Here is a 23,714-nt window from a genome sequence, read left to right as displayed (position 1 = left end):
CAGGCTCTTTCTTTTTCTTCCACCCGAAATGATTGACATGTTTTAGGAAAAGAGAGAGCCTTGGTTCAAGGTTGTTATGATTGTAGACGTTACAATCCCAATTTATGCTATGACGTCACAATATAAATTTCTAGCGTCGTGTCGCTCGCCAATGCAATGCGTGTCCTAAAATCTCGTTCATGACCTTCCAACAAGACATAACCTAAAGCAGTTTATTAACTGATAAACTCATGGCTCTAAGAACAAATAAAAGTCGATAATAATAATAATAATAAAGACAGAATAAAAACTAAAGTATGTATTAGGTCTATGTAACGGCATTCTGAAAGAATGCGGAAGTGACCATTTTCAATCCCATGGGTAATAATGTTTCATGCAAGACTTGCGATTACCTGGAATGGTCTGGTTTCCCGTTAAAATCAATAAAAATAACGCCGTCTGTAAAAACGTCGTTCCACAAATGCAATGAGGTTGTACACTCTTAGTCATGCCCCCCCCCCCCCTCCCCCTTCCGCGCCGTTCACAAAAGAACGAGTACACAATAACAATTTCTGATGATATCAAAAGGCAATGATTGCTTTATTCTTTATTCAAAATGTGATTCTTTTCTAGTGAAGAGAAAGTCACAACGGTTCTAAATCTGATTTAGGAGAAAATTCCTGTTTTCCTGGAACAACAAAGAAAATAGTTTATGTGTACTACACGTAAATAGAGATACATGAAATAAGTAATAGACTTAAGAAAGGTACAATTCCCCCTAGAAAATAACCAAGAAGCTAGTGAGGAAAGTTGAAATCTAGCTAGGAGGCAGAATAAAGAATTTTATGTCTAAAGCAGCAGGAAAAGAACCAATGAAACTTCAGATGGACTGGAGTAAAGAAGGAAGTATTAAATTTGTATTTAAATTTGTTAAAGCGAAGAATTTTTAAAGACTTTTCCAAAGAACAGAAGGAATAAAAAAAGCTGATTTAGAACACAGTCTAGTATTACACTTGTGCCTACTTGATATAGGAATTAAAATAGTGGAAAGCAGAAAGTAACGAATTATGATAAATTCAAACATTAAGACACAATTAAGACAATGTAGAACATCAATAAATTTCATAATTTACAAATGTTTGAAAATTGGGCAAGTATGAGCATTTTGGCAAGAAAAAGTAATAATTCGAGCAGCCTTCTTCTCAAGAACAATAATAGGATGTAAGGTGGCTTCATAGATTTCGTGTTTTCATAGAATTGAAGATATGCTTCAGGTTGAGTTTAAAACAGAATCTGAGGATAATAAATAGGCTTAAAATGAAACAAACCGTTTCATGTCTCCATAACTACCTGACTGAATATTAGAACCGGTTAAAACGTCAAACTTTTCATGTGCCGAATCTAATGTGAATGAGCCAAAAACAACATTTTTTTCTCAATTGCATTAGATTCGGCACATGAAAAGTTTGACGTTTGAACCGGGCCTTACAGAACTAAAATTCTCACAATCCAGAGGATCACTTAATTGGTTTTCGAAGCGCTTATTTGTTAGTTAGCGCTGTTCGATCTTTGAACAGTCGAGGCCTGATTTATGAGTATTCAAGTCAGTAAACCTTTCATATGACAAATTATTAGCAATTTGTCCCATCTTTCACCCCTTGAAAAGTAAAATAATGACTTCAGTGATCTGTATTACTTTTACTTCGGATCTGTAGGTAATAGTTTTTCTCTTTAAAACGGATGTTTCGCAGAGTTCAAATAGTCCAAAGAGTTTGTTGCGAATACCCCTTACTGCGTAGAATTGAGGATAGTTAACAAACAGTTGTTCTCTCCCACCCCTCTCCCTTTTAAATTTCCTCGTACCCTTCCCTTCCCTAACCTTTATGCTCCCGTTCAAAACCTCCTCGGATCAACTTCCCTCTCACTTGTTTCCGAGCGGATTAATTAAAAGCAATTCTGTCTCTTGACCGCCTGCTATTCCTGATGCTTTCGCTCACGATTCTTCCAGTATTTGTTTCACATCTTTGCGCCCTCCTCGCGTCTTATATTCCATGTAAGCTCGTCCTCCAAAGATGCTTATTATGAGTCCTGCACCCATTGAAATGGCTACCCACGCCGCAAAACTGATATTGAGATCTGAAAACCAACAAACGGAAAAGAAGATTGAATGTCTTCTGTAGACAAATTAAAGTAAGTCACCCACTGGTTTGTTCTGTTGGTTGACCATCGGACTACGGTGCCGATAGGTCGTCAGTTCAACTCCTGCCCGATCAACACTTAGGACCAACAGTAGACTTTAAAGTCTTGTCATATAAGGACTACAAACTCCGTGGGACGTTTGATCCCACACACTATTCGAGAAGGGCACAGAGTTCCCGGTGTTGTGGTCTGGTCCGTTGTCGTATATGGAGGCACCTTTCACTTTATCAGCGATTGAAAACTACGTAACAAGCAGTCTGGTCAAAGTCCCCCAAACAGAATTGTAAATTAATTTTGACAATCCCCGAGGGGAGTGGTGACCAACACATGAACTTCACTTCAGGTCAGTTTGGACTAAACTGTAAGGTCTCGGAACGACTTTCGGGATTGGTTCAGAACAGAATGGACACAAAGAACAATACAAAAGACCATGGACCAATAGACCATGACGTTAAACACAATAGACTTGTGTCCTAAATTGATCCAATGAAATTAGAGGCTGTAAAGGTCTGCTTCCTGACTATAAAATGTACGAGACGAAGAACTCTTTCAAAATTAATTTTTTTAAACACATTAATAATTCATAAACAAAAAAGTCGATAAACGTCACGTGCATGAGCTATCGCCTCGTGTGCCAGTTTTTTGTTCTTACCACACTTTGACGTCATCTATCTATTACTGAACAGATGTACGTCAACATAGAATCTATTTTTTTAAGTAGATTGTTACTTCCGATCTACATCGGAAGTGACTATATCGTGAGACAAACGAATTATACGTATACCAATAATAAAATATTCTCGTTTGTCTCACGATGTGGTCACTTGTGATGTAGATCGCGACGTTTCCACTGCATACTGCTAGTCTTCATCATTGGTTGGTTTTCAGCAGCTGAAAATCAACCAATCACAGAGGAGCATACTGCATAAAAGGTGACGCGTAAGCAGTCGATAACATCGCCTGATGAAGGCTAGCAGTATGCAGTCGAAACGTCGCGATCTACATCACAAGTGACCACATCGTGAGACAAACGAGAATACGTATGGGTTATTGACCAAGCGTGAGGTCAAGATGACTGGATATTGGCCAAGTTCTTTTTTTGCGTGTTTATGGACCGAGACGAAGTCGAGGTCCATAAACACGCAAAAAAAGAACGAGGCCAATATCCAGTCATCTTGACCGAACAATCTTGGTCAATAAACGATTTATTATATGACTTAAAACACCAAAAAATGATCTTTGATCTTGCGGGACCAAGCGAGAAATCCCGAGCGGGCATTATCGCTCCATCTTGCCCGCTCGGGTAGCCAATCAGAGCCCGCGATTTGGTTCATCTTGCCCGCTCACGGAGCTAGTCATATAATAATTTATTATTATTGTACTTCACCACGATGAATAACAACAACATTATAGGTATACTTTTCATTTTCATTTTCATTTTACTCTCTACAAGGTGTAATAACAACCGTCTTTTTCCTGTCGCTCCTCACCTCAACTAGTCAATGGTATTTGCGGGAAGCGACCATTTGTTTTTTTTTCTTTGTTTTAGTAGTAAATAAAGTTGAAAGTTGAAGTATACACCGCGATGAATAACTACAACCTACTTTATAACGACAATTTGTTCTCACCTCGACTTTTTTCACATATGTAAGGTAACTGGATGTCGCAGTCTAAGTCACACCAGCTTATTACGTCATTCCAGCTTTTGATCTGCACACAGTCTTCGCCTTTGCACCTGCGAGGCGCCTTAAATGGATCATAATGGCGATCATTTGGTTCCCCGAGCTCCCAGTTGTAGTATGTAGGCCTGTTATCAAACTTGCCCTGAGCAATGTCATTCCATACGTATAAACCTGTAAAGTTAAAACTAGTTATCGGGAGGTCATGGATTTGACTACACCACAGTCGTCATCGATAACTTGAAATAAATAAATAAATAAACAAATTAATAATAATGAACTATATTCAAGTGTCCCGTGCATTTAGCGAAAAGGCACTGATTGGGGACACTGTAAACTGAAATCAAAAAATTAACACTAATCAAATCAAATGTAGGTTTTTGAGGAGAGGGGAAAACCGGAGAATACCCGGAGAAAAACCTCTCAGTGCAGAGTAGAGAACCAACAAACGCAACCCACATAGGACGCCGAGTTTGGAAATCGAACCTGGGCCACATTGAAGGGAGGCGAGTGCTCTCACCACCCCACATACTTAAATTCCCAAGTTTATTAAGTGTTCAAAACCCCCTTAAAATCACAAAAATAAGGCATAGTTTGGCGCTACTCTGGGTTGAATAAATTTTGAATGTAGCTTCGAAAGTTACGATTCAAAGACCTGAAGTCTTGACACCCCTGTCTAGTGTCTTCAGTGTGAGGTGACGTGATTCAATGTTACCGCAAGAGTCCTCTTATATTCCAACAATTTCCGAAAAGGGAAGGATGCGCCTATTGATAGCAATTAGCGTTCTTTACTTCATTCATAGAATCAAACTGCGCTGATTGGTTTCACTTGAGGTGGTTTTTATGTTATAATCACCTAAGCGGTTTTTTCTGTTGTCGGAAATGAAGGCCAGGTTACCAATTCCGAAACAGTCTGCAGCTTGGTAACCCGGCCTATATTTTATTGCTCCCCTTCGAAAAAGACAAACTATTTACATGACAAATGACCTGGATTATGAATTGTGAATTGTAACAAAAAGACGTACCAGCTTCCACTCGGTCGTTAAGTCCAATCCAGACCGTTGATCTCACCAAACTTCCAATGATCTCGTTTTCTTCGGAGCTTGATATTGTCACTAAAGTGCTGTTTCTGTTTCGGCAGCTTTGTTGGGCCCAGTCCCACGTGACAGCATCACGCACGTAAAGGTAACATTTCCCTTCCTGGCAACGCCAGCCGGGGAGGTCTGGAGACAAAAATTTTTTTGACCTGAGTTTTTGCAAATTCAGTTGCAGTTGAAGCAGGAGCTCATCATCATGATGAGCTCCTAGTTGAAGTTAATTTGCATACATGATTTATAGAATTATTAGAAACTGGTGTGACTTTCTCAGTTTTGGTTGGCTACAAGCAGGCAGCTAACTCTTGCCGGCTCTGCTTGCGTTACGTCATACCTACAGACAATAGTTATTATGCATGTAGAGTTTCAGCTTTTTAGGTCCTTGGGGAAGGATTGTAAACTGCCTACGACTTGTGGATAGGAAAGCGATTTTGGCACAATTTAAAAGTATTTAATTAAGCTAACCCTAACAATTCACTGGAAGCTTACCGAATAAAAAGGCTTGGTTACTAAGATTGGCATCGACCGTCAAAAATGGCAACGACCGAACGGCCGACCAGTGCTTATCTCTTCCATCCCTTCCCACCCACCCCCCCCCCCCCCAACACGTTCTTCAATGACCTCACCTATTTGAGACTTCCTCATGCAAACGTAATCATTATGTGCCTTGCAAACAACGTCATTCCATCTCTTGTTCGTATGTTTCATCTCGACGCAGTTCTCGACGTTACACTGTCCATTGAAATTGTTTGGTTCCGGGTTGTCCGTATTGGCTTTGTCCCACGCAAAATATGTTGGCCTATTGTATTTGTTGTAATTCCAAAGAAATTTGCCTTCACTACTCCTGTCATTTAAGCCTATCCAAGCACCGTACCCCGATTTGAGGAGATTGCCCACAAAGCTGCAAAAAACGAAAAATTAATGAAATGAAGCAGTAGCCTATGTCATTATTCTTGTGGGTAAAATGTTTTTTAAAACTCCTTCACCGTTTCGAGACAGAAAAGATCTTGCCTTTATTGTGAAAGGCTTGAAAGACATTTTACAAGGCTAGAAAAAAGAGATGAGAATAGAATAATTGCAAGGTTTTTCTGGTATGACTGGAAATCATCTGCAAAGAGGTTTGTGTCAACCGAAACACTAAGGGGTTAGGCAACTGGCCTAACCCCTTACTAAAAGAGAGTGGATGCCGAGACCAGTTCATACCGTGGAAGGAGATTGGGGCTAATGTTACGTTAGATCGTGCATGAAGCCCTGAGGGTAAGTCAGTGCAGAAAGCCACAAATTATAATTGATGTCCAACTGTTAGTAAAAAATGGGTTGGTGGAGATTGAGACGGTCAGCATAGTGCTCTTAACCTCTGTTCATCTCTGGATAAATTCATATTCACGAATTCAATATCAGACTATTTCTTATCTTGGCTATCAGTGTTATTCGCTTTTTTCACCAATCACATGAAACAGTTCATTTTGTCCATTTTGGTGGAAGAGGGGCAGGGGGAGGGCAATGCTGTAAAACAATGGAAGAAGGGTATAGTCCCAAGAGTAAATAACTTGTATTGTGTTTATGCAAATACCCTACCCCCCTCCCCACCCCAAACGTATTGCATAATGGAATGTTAAAAGTGGTCAATTCCTATTCACGCTGTCATTAGCAAGCCAATCGAAATAAAGATTGTTTGGTGTCTAGTCTTCCTTTTGCTTTTATTTTTTGCACAAGACATGGAAGTTTACAGTTTACTGGAGAACTCCTCTGATGATTTTTGCTCGGAATTTGCCTTTTCAGGATTTGACAAAACAACACGCGCTATTTGGTAATAATAGGTCACTGGTGAATCCTGGCTAATTCTAGTCTTTTTCGCTCAATTTTAGCGGATGATTCCCTAGGAGACTGGTAATACCCAAAATTCACCAGAAACGTGCTATTGCACAGGACATTTATTGGTCACCTGTAGATCAGAATACAAATTCTCAACACTTGATGTCGTAATTGAACAGTTCATTAACGTTAATTTGATGATGCAAGCTTCATTAAAAAACCATTTATAAATTACGACTTTTGACGTTGAATAATCAGATTGCAGATGCTCAGCTCAGAGATGGTTGGGTGTAATTTGTTCGTGAGCATGTTTGGCTTAATCTTGAGCAAACTGTTCAATATTATGCGAAGTGACACAGATACTATTTTGGATCCACATATACACAATTTGGGTAAGTGAGCACAAGTATTTATGTCCATTGCGCACTTCTTTACCAAAGCTTTCGATAAACTTAACGACTCAATCTCGATTCGGACCTCAATCTTTTTCCTCCAAAAGATACAGAAGTATACAAGCATGTTTGCAAATATCCCACATATAGCGCTTAAATTTCCCTTAGAGATAGAGATTTGGAGGACGATCGAGAGAATGCGTTCGATAAGTTCTGTGCGTGACGTAAATCAAGCATGAGACTAGTATTCCAAACGATTGCCACGGGTTGCACAGAAACCCTTTAAGTCACAGGAAAGACACCGTAAAACACACTTTTTTCCGACGGTCCAGATCTTGCAACTTGATTTTGGAAATTTGTTTGATATTAAATATTCTGACGCTGTCGACGTGAATTGAATGGTCAACTTTTACAGAAACAACAGCAATTGCAGCATTAGCAAAAGCTCATTTTTTTCTTTTTCCGCTATGGATTAATTTTCTATGCAGTTCACGTAAAGCCATCTTCGTATTAAAACATGATATATGAAAGAATCTTTTATTTAAACCACCTATTGTATAATAATCGCCTATGACGCATCTATTGTTTTTAATTAGGTGTTGTAATAGCCATTAATATGTAATCAACTGATAAATTACAATTTTGATGTGATCAATTAAACCACTAATTCTTCAGTCACGAGATGAGATGGCTGGGTCTTTTTGTTGTCGCTGTATAGTTTTACGCCTCTAGCCCTTACCATGCAAAGTGACGTATGCGCGTGCGTGGAATGCATTACAGGTGGGGATCGTTTTTGCGCGCGTGAATTGTTGACTTTTTTTTTCACGCGCAGCTTCACGATTAGGCTGCGCCCACAGGGATCAATTTGGCACACACAAACAAAAAAAAAACACAAGTTAACTCATTTCGTCTTTTTCGGCTTCTTTCAAGTTAGCTTGGCCTTTTATCATCGAGCACTTAAGTAATCTTCTTTTATGTTAAGCTATCGAAGATTTGCTGAACTAACTTATTTAATCATCATTCGATTTCGAAATTCCGTGAAAGAACATGGAACGTAACTCTGTCACTTGGTAGATAAAATGTCAAGAGTTTACACAGTCCAACGAGACTTCACCTAGCATTTAACGGGATCAGCATCTAAGGTCTATAACAAGTATAAAACCCTTTATTTCTTTCAGGATGCTACTGGATAACTTTGACCTTACTGATGACGATGTGTTTCAGTTGTATTTTCGCTGCGGCAGCGAAAGCGATTTTCATTTGCTGGACAAAGAAGAAAAAGTAAGGGCTCCTTTTTGCTTCATGATATTGTAGTATGCGGAAGATTTACTGAAACAACCTCATCCACCACATTCCCGTGATAACTGAATAGCGTGGTTTGTCAAGTATCCCGAGACGGAATGACCAATCGCGAAGCAGTTGCATGTGACAAGCGCTAGGAAGTGTAATTTAGACTTTCTAAATACCTCAAAAGGTCAATAATGGGGCAAGGTGAACGCGTTTTTGACATCATAACCGGCCGAGGATAGCGCACTTCTTGACAAACTGCGAGCCCGCGAGCCATGCGAGTCTTGCATTTAAGTCCAAGCACCCATTTCAAATAATGATGATAAAGAGTATTTAAGTCAAAGCACCCATTTTAAAGCGATAAGCTTTCAATAACTGCGTGGCTCGCATCTTGACTCGCACGCCTCGTATGTTAACATAGTTAATGGAGGGAGACTAGTTACGCGGGTAGCCGGTGAACTTCAGAGACCGAATTGAACTCTTTGTTGTGTTTTTTTCGCATGTCACGTGATTTTGATGGTGCACACAGAATTTTAAGATGGCGGCCAGTCTAATTTCGCGTTTTGTTCTCTCGCTTTATCGAATATCGAACAACTATATATTCAAAGTTTGTCAAAAATAAAGGTATGTCCGGTGTCAACTGTTCAGTCTCCCTCCATTAACTAAGCTCGAATGGCTAGCATTACTCGTAAGCTCGCGTGTTGTACAGCCTCTCTTTGCTGAATGAAGCGCTGAATTAGTAGAATCGGTAATTTTAAGGACTTGGTGTTGGTCACGGAAAAGAAGTAAGAGCGACAAACTATTTGCTACCTCTCTTGAATTCTCCGTAATTCTGCAGTTGTGTTTTCGCAGCAAACTTGTTCTGTTTCAAGCATTTACTTCGGGTAAAAAGTCTTGTGTGTGACCAGAATCACCTCGGTGACGTAAACCTAGTAAACTTACCTCTGGAATGCGGTTTTCCTCGGTATGTGTAACTATGACTAATGTCACAAAGTGTTATTTCCTTTTAAGTTTACAATTGAAGCAAACTTAAGAGGTTTTCCAGCTTAAACAGCATGCTCCTTACTTAACTTGTTCTGCTACTTTTTTATTTGCAGGGCTAATATGGCGCAAAGAAAAGTAATGGCAATAAGCAGATTTCCCTTTTACAACAACAATATTATGGCCCATGCAACGTTCAGAATGGTTCCGCTGAGGTACCTAGCTAGAGTGAGAGGGGTATGGAACCAAGTGAATGGAGTATTCCGTATATCACGTGATGTGAGCATGGGAACAAGTCCATTGATTACAATACAGGAGGCCTTCGAAGACAAATTAAGGCTAAGAACTTGGAGAGCTGCAATAGCTGTTCACGTTGTCAGCCCTTCTTGTTCTGTGTGGTCTGCAACGCAAGATGAGGTCGCTTACATCATCTCTCAGGCGCATGCGCCAGTAATGGTCATTTTTCAATTTATCCGCGGAAGTCGCAAGATAATTGAAGTCGGTTTTTTCGCAACGGCGAAGTCAGCGTCGAAGTATTCAAGCAACAGGAGAGCTTCTGTTCTTGCTCCGAGGAAGACGACTCGAGCCTTACCCCAAGGAACCGGGTCGATATTTTCCCAGGGGGTCAATCTCAAGAGACACAAAAGCAAGGGAATTTGCATCCCCCGAGGAGATAAGCCTCCCAGATTAACTCAAAGTCAAAGCGGAAATAATGCAACAGGCGTAGAATCTTACGCGTTTCAGTTTTGCGGAATGGGCTCTCAGAATATGTTCCAACTAAAATCCCGCAATGATCAGGCAGGGAGATTTCCCGCAAAGGGACACAAAACACAGACTGGCTTCGGAAAAGCAATATATGTGAATAATTACCCTTGGGGATTGAAGTCCCTAGGATCAGACCAAGAACCACAAGGAAATGAATTACCGGGTCTCAGCCCCGGGGATACTTGTGGCGATAGCGAAAAGAATGAAGGCCTTGAATACAGTTTATCTAATGTGAACTCTGGGGCTGATATCAATGATAACAAGGCTTCGTTTCTCGCAGTCATCAAGATGGCATGGTTACGCGCAATGACATATTTCTGGCATTACGTACAAAACGTTTTAGTGCCATTCAGCATACTACTAAACAATGCTTCGGAAGGAAAGCATTGTGTTGAAAAAGACGAAGAGATAGAAACTGAAATGAAAAAGACTTTTAGTGAAAAAGGTCCCATAACCAGCGAGGATCCTCAGTCACTGCCTGATGATTGTTTCTCCAGTGAAGGTGTAGAACAGAACCTTGAGGGTGTGGGTGGCGTGCAACATGTTGCACAGTCATACCAACTGTGTTTGTCCAACAGCCTTGGCTGTACAGTTGGTATTTATGAGGAGGAGGTCAAAGAGAAATTCATTGCCGAAGCGGGCATGAAAGTACAGGTGATCTCAGACGCTCTACAGAGCCTTTCCTGTTCTTCTCAAGAAAAAAAAGATAGCTCTAAGGCGAGTTTTCCACAAGATGAGCAAAGAAACAAAGAGAAGCGGAACACTGAAATGAGAGAAATCTTGAACGCTCCACAGAAGAATTGCTGTTCTTCTGAAGAGAGCGCAGATGCCTCGAAAGCCAGTGATCCACAAAATTACCAAGGAAAGGGGACAATAAATGCTTGCACCCAAGATAAAGTGGATTGTGCTTCCGCCTTCAATGTGAATAAAGGGGGAAGAATAAAATGTGGGAATGATAATTTATATGGTTGCAAACCTCAAGAAGTCATCGAAATACCAGATTTGACTGAGATCAGCTCTGATCGTACAAGTCGCGGTGGAAGTAAAGACAGAAAAGTCGAAGATGGATTGATAGCCGAAGCGGGCGTGGAAGAGCAGGTGATCTCAAACGCTCTAGACAGCTCCTGCTGTTCTTCTCAAGAAAGAACACATAGCTCTAAGGCGAGTTTTCCACAAGATGAGCAAAGAAAAAAGGACAAGCGGAACACTGAAATGAGAGAAATTTTGAACGCTCCAGAGAAGAATTGCTGTTCTTTTAAAGAGAGCGCAGATTCCTCGAAAGCCAGTGATGCACAAAATTACCAAGGAAAGGGGACAATAAATGCTTGCGCCCAAGATAAAGTGGATTGTGCTTCTGCCTTCAATGTGAATAAAGGGGGAAGAATAAAATGTGGAAATGATAATTTATATGGTTGCAAACCTCAAGAAGTCATCGACATACCAGATTTGACTGGAATCAGCTTTGATCGTTCAAGTCGTGGTGGAAGTAAACACAGAAAAGTCGAAGATGTATTGATTGCCCAAGCGGGCATGGAAGTGCAGGTGATCTCAAACGCTCTAGAGAGCTCTTGCTGTTCTTCTCAAGAAAGAACAGAAGGCTCTAAGGCTAGTTTCCCCCAAGATGAGCAAAGAAACAAAGAGAAGCGGAACACTGAAATGAGAGAAATCTTGAACGCTCCTGAGAAGAATTGCTGTTCTTTTAAAGAGAGCGCAGATGCCTCGAAAGCCAGTGATCCACAAAATTACCAAGGAAAGGGGACAATAAATGCTTGCGCCCAAGATAACTTGGATTGTGCTCCCGCCTTGATTGTGAATAGAGGAGGCAGAATAAAATGTGGGGATGATAATTTATATGGTTGCAAACCTCAAGAAGTCATCGACATACCAGATTTGACTGGAATCAGCTTTGATCGTGCAAGTCGTGGTGGAAGTAAACACAGAGAAGTCGAAGATGTATTGATTGCCCAAGCGGGCATGGAAGTGCAGGTGATCTCAAACGCTCTAGAGAGCTCTTGCTGTTCTTCTCAAGAAAGAACAGAAGGCTCTAAGGCTAGTTTCCCCCAAGATGAGCAAAGAAAAAAGGAGAAAAGGAACACTGAAATGAGAGAAATCTTGAACGCTCCACAGAAGAATTGCTGTTCTTCTGAAGAGAGCGCAGATGCCTCGAAAGCCAGTGATCCACAAAATTACCAAGGAAAGGGAACAATAAATGCTTGCGTCCAAGATAACTTGGATTGTGCTTCCGCCTTCAATGTGAATAAAGGGAGAAGAATAAAATGTGGGAATGATAATTTATATGATTGCAAACCTCAAGAAGTCATCGACATACCAGATTTGACTGGAATCAGCTTTGATCGTACAAGTCGTAGTGGAAGTAAAGATAGAGAAGTCGAAGATGTGTTGATTGCCCAGGCGGGTATGGACGTTCACGGGATGTCATACACTCTAGAGAGGCAATGTTGTTTTTCACAAGAAAGAACAGATAGCTCCAAGGCAAATGATCCACTGAATAACAACAGGAAACAAGTGAAACGGAAGACTGAAATGAAACAAATCTTGCACGCTCCAGAGAAGAATTGCTGTTCTTCTGAAGAGAGCGAAGATGACTGTAAACTCAGTGATCCGCAGAATGACCAAGAAAATGGGACAATAAATGCTTGCACCCAAGATAGCTGGGATTGTTTTTCCGCCTTCAATGAGAATAAAGAAGGCGGAATGAAATTTGAGAATGAATATTCCAAAGGTAACAAGAATCAGGAAGTCGACGGCTTAGCAGATTTGACTGGAGTTAAGTGTTTAAGTGAAATCAGTTCCAAAGGTGAAGATGAAGTGAAAGGCACTGATCCAAACTTATCAAATACGTATTCCATTGCCGTGACTGATAACCAAATTGCGTTGTGCGAGACCAGCTTCAAAATGGCCTGGCTTCGAATCGTAGCCTTGATGCTAAAATACTCGCAAGAACTCTGTTTGCAAAGGGGTAGAGACTGTTTCCATAATGAAGGGAACAAATTACTGCTGGTCACTGAGGAAAACGAAAAAGATGAAAATGAAGAGTTTGCTAAGGAAATCCATTCCGAGCAGACTCATTTCGAAATATATGACGCAGTGGAAACAGCAATCGACGATGAACTGACTGATATTGCTGTGAACGATAAGGAGGACTTTGAAAGCGAGTCCATAGTAGAGCAATTAGAAATTGAAGATGAGGATCAGCTAGATATGGTTCTTCAAGAACCTCAGGGTGCTGGACAAAATGGATTTGTCATACAAAACCCAGCACCGATTGTGAACGTACCCCCTTATAATCCCATGGCACATATACCACCTCTTGACCAAGCTCCAAACGCCGATAACATTTTGCCAGTTTGGCTGTTAGCATTTCAAGCACATCTTGCAAATGTTCAGGCTCAAGCGCCACCTCCACCTTTAGAACCCCCGGGACCCAACGAAGAGGCCCCGTTAAATGACCACCCGGCACAAGTCAACCATCATAATCCCAACGTTGATGAGGATGACGAGGGGGAAAATGTTGATGACGTAGCGGACCAACCTGGAGATGAAGGGGTAAATGGTGATGCTCCTGCCAATGAGGCTGTTGTTGCTCCTCCACCTCCTCCTGTGGTGCCTCCACAGGCCGGGCAGCATCCACCACAGCAGCCTCACCCCACAGGCCTTCGAAACAGACTCCGCGCTGCAGCAAGATATGTGAAGCGGAAGATTACACGACGAAACCATCACCATGGACACCCAATGTACTATACGGGACCTTGGGAGGAACGACCACCGCTTGGTCTGGAAGAAGCGCTGCCGATTCCACCAGGTCACGTGATTCATCAACACGATGAGGGTGGACAGCAGGAGGAGAGAAGCGAAAGACTCCTTTCTCGTTGTTTTGGCTTTCTGTACCGACGCCAAAGTGCTCCAGTGCAGGAATATCCCCTACAAGCTGACCAGGCTCCTGCGTTTGAAGAAGTCGCCCTGGTCCAGGCGGAAAATGCCGAAATTCTTGCGGAAGTTGCCGAAGTCCAGGCGGAAAATGTCCAAGTCCAAGACGAAGTTCACGAAGAAATGGTAGAGGAAGTGGTCCAGCAAGAGGTAGCTAATGAACAGCCACAGGATAACCAAGCACTACAACAGCCAATTCAAGTACTTTAAACTGTTATTTGAGAATGTAGAGCCCACTCGCCGATGCTCTATAGCTAATCCGACCACTTGTTCAATCGAAGTGTTTTGGCGCTTTTACGCTCTTTCTTATACGGCACTGATCAACTAACTAACTAACTGATCACGTACAAACTGTGCCCGAAAAATAAGCGAAATTGTCGCAAATTTTATGTTGTTATTGTGGTTAATATTTTGCTGTTTATTAAAGTATTAGAATTTTACATGCAAAGCTGTGCACACATTGATTTCTCCGTAAATAAAGGAATTGAAATGGGTGATACACATGGGCAAAAAATTATCCAAGACCGGACGAGATATTTTATTATTTTATTATTCAACAAATTGTGACAATGTCCAAATATGGTCATAGCGCGCGCAATATTCGTCGTGCGTAGTCAACAGATATCCTGCCTCGCGGAGAAAAATGGTAGTTTTTCCAGTTTTTTTTTCCAATAAACGCAGAAAATTGTGCTTTGCCATCCAGGTGTTGAATAATAAAACCATTATCCTGCTCAATCTTGCGGAATATCGCCTGATTATAGCCAACACGGCCTATGGCCTCTTCGGCTAAGTATCAGGCGATATTTCGCGCGATTTCGCAGGGTAATGGTTAAATATTTGCTACGGAGCGAGCAGCAACATAATCTGGATTCGTGAGAAGATAGGACGAAATCTCGAATTCACCACTTTTTTCCAGAATGCATCATAATTACCCAGAATGCACTGCGCCATTCACCATCTTTTACCAGAATGCATTGCATTTGAGCAGAACGCCACCAAATCCTCTAGAGATTGCTCAAGCACGAGGTCCCGTAATATTCGATGAAAAGGCAAGTTGTACCGTTTTACTTCTCGTTTTCTAGCTTGCATGACCTTCACATTCGTCGCTTTCGTTCCAGGATGTGAAAGTTTTGTGAATCTGGATAGCTTCTAAGTTATATCATTGTCCTCTTTCTGGCACAAAGTTCTCACATCTGAACTCGGAGCTTCCGCGATGTCATCGTTTCCATAATTTCGACTACGTGGTAGAATTTTTGAGCAATTGTGATAAGCATTACGAGGAAATAGTCGTTATTAGAACTATTACAAAACTGTAATGAGTTTTGTAAAACACGGGTTCTTTTTTTCAAATGCACTGCTACTTTTGCTTCGGAGCGAGCGAAGCGAGCATTAACATAGTGATCCTGCTTTCGATGATAAACGTGAGTGGTGTTGTTTTACTTTCTCATATCGTGCATGACTTTCACATCCGTCGCTTTCGTTCCAGTATGTGAAAGTTCCATGAATTTTGACAAATTTTAAGGTACATCGTTCGCTCCTTTCATGCAAAAAATTTTGACATCTGAACTTCGAGCTTCGTATTTCATCGTTTGACGCAGTTACGACTTCTTCGGATCGAAGCTAGAATCATAAGAAGAACTGTAGACTTGTAGAACTTGTAAAATGATTAGAAAAACTACGATGAAACCGTAAAACACTTTATTTTCATATGTGCAGTGATTCATGCAATCGAAACTGACTTAAGTAAGCTTGCCATGTGCTTCAAGCCGTAGCACTGATTATAGTTCTGCATGCATTTGTTGATGAGTACCATGGCAGATTTTAAGATACAATTTCCTTTCTTTCTGCATCCAATTTAGGCATCTGAGGGATCTTTCGATTTCCGCGATCTGGTGCAAAGGGAGTTTGTAGTGTGTTATCAGTTTATTTTTTCTTCCGTTTACAATTCGTCCTCTTCATCATGGTCTGGAATGGGGGTAGTTCCGCTTAAATTTCAGCACATACTTTCATTCCCTCAACAAACTAAATAAGTCCCACTGACTTCAATACGTTGTTGCTGTGGTTACCAATGATAAATGTTGACACTATTAACGAAATGTACTGCAGCATTACTATCTACTAGATACACTAGTTTCTATACTGTTTCTATAAATTTACACTTTCCAGACCTTACAGAGACTAGCCAATGATAACAAACGTTACAATTTGTGGATACGGGGAACATTTTATAATGTGGTCTGCCCTGCAGGAGGCATCCCACGTAATAATAGCAACTTTATTCTTTCAAATCAATGAAAAGGGAGGATGTAATTGACTGAGAGTCAATTTTGATGAGGGAGGAAAACCGAATTAACCGGAGTAAAACCTTCAGAGTCAGACTGAGATCGACTGAAACTCAGCCCACATACGTCCTCATGGCCGAGGCCAGTATTGAACGCGGGTCGCAAAGGTGGGAAGGGCACTTGGTTACCGGCTAGGCCATCTGGACTCCCTGACCATCAGCGACCATTTTAGTATTTATGTTACAAGCAAACGTTATGTCAAATTAAGCACTCATTTCTTTAAATAAACACACGGGCGTTGCTTCGTTGTGTGAAAGCCACGTATTGCGTTTTCCCGTACATGAAACCTTTCCCATGTTTTATTATGGTATCACGAAAGCTGTTTTGGTGAAAGTACTTACAACGTAAGCGAGGCCCTCCCAGGGGTTTGGGGGAACAAGAGAATATGGCTAATTTGAACTGGGGAATAAAGACAAAATATCTTAGTGAACAACTGAACTAGCCAGCTGCTTGCAGGTGGTAATTTGTATTTCGGTCGCCATGTTGGACGGGTGAAAATCGGAAGATCTGGGACGAGTGGGGAATACACCAGGCCCAGACCTATCCCCCGCCCTTCCAATATGGCGTCCGATACGTGAATTCGCGGCAACAACAACATCTACCGTCCGCAAGTGGGCTGCAACTGAACATAAACCTTTTTAGGGATCAAAAAGCTGAGAACAAGTTTGGAATTAATTTCGGCAACAAGGTAACACATGCAATTTTTTATGGGAACAAGGGAAAAAGTAGTCCCCCTGGGAGAGCCTCGTAAGTACACATTTTCTTACCGGTTTTCTTCTTCATTCTCGACGGTTGCGAGCTTCGCACTGAAGGCTGCCTGGCAGTGAGAGTGAGCGTCGAGCCACGACTTTGGATTCGAAAAGTAACGGAAACATTTGTCGCCAAACTGATACCAGTCTTTGAGACAAACGGCTGTGAGAAAAACGAACAAATACGAGCATTTTTCCACATTATAGTTAACCAGCAAATGCAGAAGAGAGGACGAACGCAGACGCAAGGAACAATCTTTTCCCTTTCCAAACAAAGTGACTTTGAAACCAAGATGGCGTTAACCTTGTTCACAATCTTTTAAAAAGACTTTTTTCAGTCGTTTCCCATGTCTTACCTTCCTTGTGTATGTGTTCTTTGTGTAAATATCGTTTGGATTTGGGCTTTCAATTGCGCTTTAGATGTCGTGGTACGCGTAAATCACGCCTTATCCACAGCCACAAGAACGCAGTGTCAAATCCGAGGTGATTTTACAGTACTTTAACTGTTTCACATTACATCCTTTGAGTAGGCTCGAAATAGTTTCTCTGTTTTCCCACAAATAGACATATTCCGTTCTTAGATATAGTTAGGGTCATCATATCGAGACGAATTTTCTCCAGGGTATTAATTTCCCATCATACATTTCTCATATGATATTTTCTTTCAAAATACCGTTACCGTTGCCTAAAGCCATTTCTTTTAATCTTAAAATCGACATATTATGTCCTTTTTTAATGGAAGGTGAAATCAATTTTTCCCATGAAGCGTTACACGTAATGGTAGAAATAATCTCCAAGATATTTAAACTTTGACGAAACTGTAGGCATATTTTACAGAAAGTTCAGTTAAAAATCAGTTTCTTGAAATATTTCGAGTCTGCGCGCACGTATAACTTCAAGCTAAGGGAGACGGATTTAAGTGACCTGATGCAACCGTTTCTGAAAAAAATTTCGGAGTTTTCGTGAATAGGAGCAGGTATATTTTTTTATATTGAATCTATATAAGGGTTAGAAGAAACGTAAACGCAATCAGCTGTAACGCGTTTTTATATCCAGTCACCCATTGACGCGGGCAGCTCAAGTATTGCGTGTCCTCCTTAAGATCTGTCATGAAATCTCACCCCACCTTTGCAAGAAATTAGAAGTAAACTTCAACTCTTCAAAAACAAGCGTGCCTTGTTCGACAACGTTTTCCCGCGATTTTTCAGATTGTCCAATGCATTTGCTCTAATTTGGGTTTCGTGCCGGGGAAGGGGTAGTCTCCTACGCAGGAGTTCTTTGTGAGGTCACACAACGGGGAGGAGCGTTGCGTGACCACACAAAGAACTGCTGCGTAGGAGACTAGGGAAGGGGATGTGATGAAGGAAATGAGGGAAAAAATGCTAGGGGTAGGAAGGAGGGTGAGTTGCTTAGTACATATTTCAATTTCTCTCACCAACCTTCGCAGGCTGTTTCACAGTCTTTGAAGTCAATCTCTTTCTCGTTGACATCACAGCCTGCCGATTAAAGAATTGAGAGTAAGTCAAATTCACAGTAACTGGCGTTAGTGGCTTTACTTCAGTTTTAATTTTTATATTGCGCAAGCAAGAGCTCAATTGATCTCAAGTCTTAACCCACTGACTCCTGAACTGCCTTCACTGAGAAGTGAAAACTGGCTGGCGTCAGACAGAGAGTAATCTGTTTAGCCTCACTCCTAGGAGTCAATAGAGAGCTTTAGATTCTAGGACGAGGACGACTACGAGTACTGACGAGATTTTCTCATAGAACAACAGTGAGCGCGCCCAAACCATCGTCATTTTGGCGGGAAAACGTGATACCGTCGTCACTTTAGTGGGGTAGGTAGGTAGGTAAAGTCTTACACGAGCCTAGAAGGCCCATCAGGCTGGCGCTTATCTCCGGTTTCTGTAGAATGAAGCGACTAGGAGTATTTCTATTTCCCCCTGGATGGGATCCCAGTCCATCGCAGAGTGATCCCCAGCATTAAATTCACCGGTACCCATTTATACACCTGGGAGGAGAGAGGCACCGTGAGACTAAAGTGTCTTGCCCAAGAACACAACAGGACCACTCGAGCACACTAACCATGAGGCCACCGCGCCTATCACATAAGTAAGAGGTTTTGCAAAAATGCCGTCGTGTCAAAACAGGTCACCGCAACAGTGTAGCGGATTTGGCATCCTTCGATCAGGAAAAGGTTCAGTCACCAGCAATAAGAATAACTGAGGAACCTACGCTGGTAACAAAGGGTAAGATTAATCGTCCCGGTTATAAATATTTTAAGTATTTTCGCTTAAAACAGGCAGTCAAATCTCGTACTCATTCTGGTTCTCGTCCTCGTACCAGAATCTAAAGGTCCCTAATGGGTTAAAGGGGACATAATTTTTGAGTGGCTGCAGAGCTTGATTTGAACTGTCCACTCACTGACAGCATTTACAGGACTCATTAGAAGCATGCAACACTATTGAACATGTAAAAACAAATAAGAGCTCAAAAAACACAATGGAGCTCACAATCTCTTTGAAAGTTCTCATCTCCGGAGCCCTCGACCTTAATTTGGTCAGCTTCAGGGGAAACGACCTCTGCCGGTTCTAAACCAGAAAATCCACTATGGACTTAAGCTGTTCCGCGCAGATATCCCCATGATTGCACATACATTACAAAATCGCGGAAAGGCGTCCTTGTCCTCTGCGTACTTCGATCGAATGATGCCCTATGGGGAAATGAGAGACGTAACCCTAACGCTTTCACCCCTGGAAAGACTCCATTGGCTAGTAAAATTATCCGTCATTAGACAGAGTAAAAATTTGTTAAGTGTCACTCTTGACTGGGAAAGATTAAAGGAAGCATAGTTTTTGAGCGGACGTAGATGTTGTTTTAACCCTTTAAATCCCAATGGGTTCCCCATTTAGGAATAAAATTGCATGGCTTTGGACAGAGTATGATATATAGGTGACACTCTTGATAGGGAAAGGTAGAGAAAGCGGTAACCCCTATCTACCGCACCGATAGTTCCAGACGGGCCCAAAGACATGCTCGTCCTCAGAGTAGCCTGGCCTGGTAACCGGCGGAGGCTGAAAGCGAGGACCAAGTTGGTCAACCAGTCTTCTCGTGTCCAGCCTCCGGTGCAATGGCACAACGGTACAAAAGCTAAAGAGACAATGTTTTGAACGATTTTATTACAAAAGGTCTACGTACATACCTCGAACTACTAACCAATACTGAGTTATTTCTAGGCCTCCTTTTGTTTTAACCTCTGATGAGTATAATGCCGTATCTGCTTCCGTCAAATGCTTGATAACAAGTTCCTTTCCACCTCTGGAAATGGATATGCGATTATCCGGATAAATAGTTGTAGTGTGCCGTTTTTTCCATACAAAGATGGGTGAAGAATTGGTAGGAAAGTAATGCTCCGCTTGGAATTCAAAGCATTCTCCTCGTTTCTTCTCTATAAGGTTCTTGTTGATTTTTATCACGTTTTCAGCTGCAAGAAAAGCATTTTACATTTTAACGATTATTATGCTCCAGTATAATTACCTGGGCCAGGTTCCTCGAAAGCCGATTAACTTAATCCAGGATTAGCGTAAACTTTTGTTTCACCTTTTCAACTTTTTGGTGAAAGTTTCTTTTGTTTATTTTAGTTTTTCAAGATTGACGTCTTCTCGTGTAAAGTTCTGCCGAAAATCTACGTTGAACAGCATTTGGGAGTAGAGAAATAAACTGCTTGGTTAATTTTTAATCTTAGATTAGCGTTAATCGGCTTTTGAGGAACTGGGCCCTGATAATTAGCATAAAAACGAATGATAACCCTTGTTAATTGCTTGGTAACCATACCTGGTCAGAAAATGTGGTACCTGGCAGTAACCTGGGTCGTGCCTCTCGAAAGTCGAAACTTTTTCGGGCGTATTTCGGGAATCGTAAATCTATTATGACTTATGGCCTGTTGAAAGACCAGGCGCCTGGTCTTTCAAAGGACCTGAAAACTCTCCTCTCCCGAAAAGCAATTCGTGAAACAAAGATCTTTGGTGTGTTTTTAATACCCGAGAAAGACAATTGAAACATCTTTCAGTCAATCGACAGTCTTGCATAGTTTCAAAAAGTGGTTTTTCGGACCTTGGGCCGGCCAGTATCCGATGGTTTTGAAAAAGTTCTTTCTGTTACAAAACAAGGAAACTTTGGATCATTATTGCAGCATGATGCTCGATGCTTTTGCTCAGTCTTATGCTCAAAATTATGCGAGCTACGATCGGCGAAATTAAAGTCGCGAGGCATTTTGACGATCGGCGAATAGCACCGACTTTCGATGTTGACTCGGAGATACTCGGGAAAAAATCCGAGTGCGCCAAAGCAGGAGCCGAACCTACGACTTTCCGATTACCAATTCGGGATGAAGTTATCCGAATATCCCCGAGACACCCGGGTTTTGACATAAGAAAGTTCTATAGCATTCTAGAACCACTCTAGGTCTTGACATCAGAAAGTTTTATAGCATTCTAAAACTGCTCTAGTTAGAAGAGCTCTATAAAGCGCGTGATTAATAGAAACTAAAATGGTCTAATTATGAAGTTCTATAGCATTGTAGAACCTTACAACTTTTCGAGATTTTAGAACCCCCAGACGGTTTGTTTGATATTCTAGAACCGTTAGAGATTTTAGAGATTTTAGAACCGCCAGACAGAAATTTTAGCGATTTCAGAACTTTATAACTTTAGAATATTACGAATGTGTTTCGTTCTAACACTCTACATCGCGTTTTGAGGTTTTTGGACCCTTATAAGCCATAGATTTCTAGACTTTAGAGACGTGCCCCTGGGAGTTTTAAATAACTGTAAATTAGAATACAGCTACAGATGAGTTCTATCTTCTAATGACAATAATTATCTGCACCTTTCTCCATCATTGAGTCCTACCGCTTTCGAAATTGAAAAAAATAACAACAATCGATTTCTACTTCAATATTTTAACATTGAAAAATCTCTCTTTTGGTGTCAATATTACGCTTGAAGTTTGTCCATCGACTGAAGATGAAAATCACGCATGGACACGAATACACCGAAGCAACAGCCAGGTCATTGAAAAGTTACTTATTAACTCTATTGAAGACAGCTTTCGGAAGTTGAATTATGAACGAATTAGCAAATATCAGTTCTAATATTTTAACGTCGATCACACAAAAATAAGTAATGGAATAGGCAATCATTGGAAATTATCGTTGCAACCGCTAAAAGGCTTTAAATCGATTTGCAGGGTCAAAAAGCAACATAATTAAAATAGGCTTGCTGGTTTCATGTCTATATATAAGGTCGAACTTCGCGAATGCCATTTTCTTGTGTTTGAGGATAGGTATAACAATGATGAAAAATTATTGTATAAATATTAATCCCTCACCTTGAATGCTTATCCATGTGTAATATATAGCTATAAATACAAAAAGGAACATTTTCGTGCCTTGGAAAACCGTCCCACTCGATGTTGAGATGCCGGAGTCTTTATCCGTTTAATCGACCTGAGAAACGTTTTTTTGTGTTCTTTAGAACTTGTTTGGCCACGAGCAAATGCATTGCATACCAGCACCAAAGCTAGAGTGTTCTTTTGTGTCGAAGGCAACCCGGGATATTGTCTCTGGTACCGTCCACATGAAGCTTTTCAGGGAATTTCGATCCTTGTGTATTTGTTAGAGACTTCGGAATGCTATAGATTGTTGCGTTATTTACGTCAACGGGTTAGGACGGCGGAAGTGTTTGTTTACCCAGTGATTAAAGGATAACTTTCATTAATTTTATACCCCCTAATTAATTTATCAATTAATTCGCAATTTCCTTGCTAAGGAACAAGGTTAGTTATATTTATAACGCAGGATGTGCACAAAATTTGTTTGTTAGCGATTGACAATTTCCTAGTAAACGTAGAAGTTTGACTACGTGTCATACGCTTTTTTTGTCCTTCGAAAAGTTGCTGATGATATGTCACGTTAAAAATCACGGCGTCAGAATCACGCTCCTTACGCTGTGCAAAAGGTAGGTAAAGAACTTCACTGCGTGAATTAATGTGATGCTACACGAGAAATGATTATACAGTATTAACATTTCTGAAATTACTTTTTCTGATTGTAAAGCTTTTAAGAGCCTGCATTCTTAAGTGAGAAATACTATTTTTTAAATAGAAAATTGATTGAAATTGCACAAAACATATTTTTTGGGGAACAAACAGTGGAAGTTAAGGTAACCGCCCATGCAGACGTTCTTAGGGCTTCGTCACGCGTTCCTTCCCCGCTACGAAGACGAAGCCCAAAGAAAATTTGCGTGGGAGGCTAAGGCCCGATCCAAACGCCGCTCCGCTCATGTGCCGAACCTAACTCAATAAAGTTCGACTAAAGAGCGACTTTGGAGCGACGGCTGATTCATACGCCGTACCTGGGTCGAACCAAACTGAAATCCATACAATGGTAAAGGGGCCTAGGTACAGGTAAAACTTCGGAGTGTATTGT

The 23,714-nt window shown here is 41.1% G+C and overlaps 1 protein-coding gene across 1 annotated transcript; it reads right to left on the bottom strand.

Moving 5' to 3' along the window:
- Nucleotides 1-563: 563 nt before the first annotated feature.
- LOC138049117 (C-type mannose receptor 2-like) lies at nt 564-22,939 on the bottom strand. The gene is made up of 8 exons (XM_068895241.1): nt 22,616-22,939; nt 20,430-20,711; nt 18,670-18,726; nt 17,249-17,393; nt 5,578-5,852; nt 4,883-5,080; nt 3,807-4,031; nt 564-2,115 (listed from the first exon to the last, which is right to left on the bottom strand). Exons 1-8 carry the CDS (start codon nt 22,665-22,667, stop codon nt 1,973-1,975), a joined length of 1,377 nt encoding a protein of 458 aa, XP_068751342.1. The 5' UTR covers nt 22,668-22,939; the 3' UTR covers nt 564-1,972.
- Between the last annotated feature and the right edge of the window lie 775 nt (nt 22,940-23,714).

The sequence above is a fragment of the Montipora capricornis genome, chromosome 5 (genome assembly GCF_036669925.1).
Source record: "Montipora capricornis isolate CH-2021 chromosome 5, ASM3666992v2, whole genome shotgun sequence".
In the NCBI taxonomy this organism is placed as follows: Eukaryota; Metazoa; Cnidaria; class Anthozoa; order Scleractinia; family Acroporidae; genus Montipora; species Montipora capricornis.
The sequence above is the reverse complement of the archived record's forward strand: the minus strand, read 5'-3'. Positions and strand labels throughout refer to the sequence as shown.

Coding starts and splice junctions, on each gene's coding strand:
- LOC138049117 (XM_068895241.1), bottom strand. CDS start 22,667: ATGTTCCTTTTTGTATTTATAGCTATATATTACACATGGATAAGCATT. Junction 20,712..22,615: donor CACATGGATAAGCATTCAAG/GTGAGGGATTAA, acceptor CTTTTCTTGCAG/CTGAAAACGTGATAAAAATC. Junction 2,116..3,806: donor CATATGTGAAAAAAGTCGAG/GTGAGAACAAAT, acceptor GTTGGTTTTCAG/ATCTCAATATCAGTTTTGCG.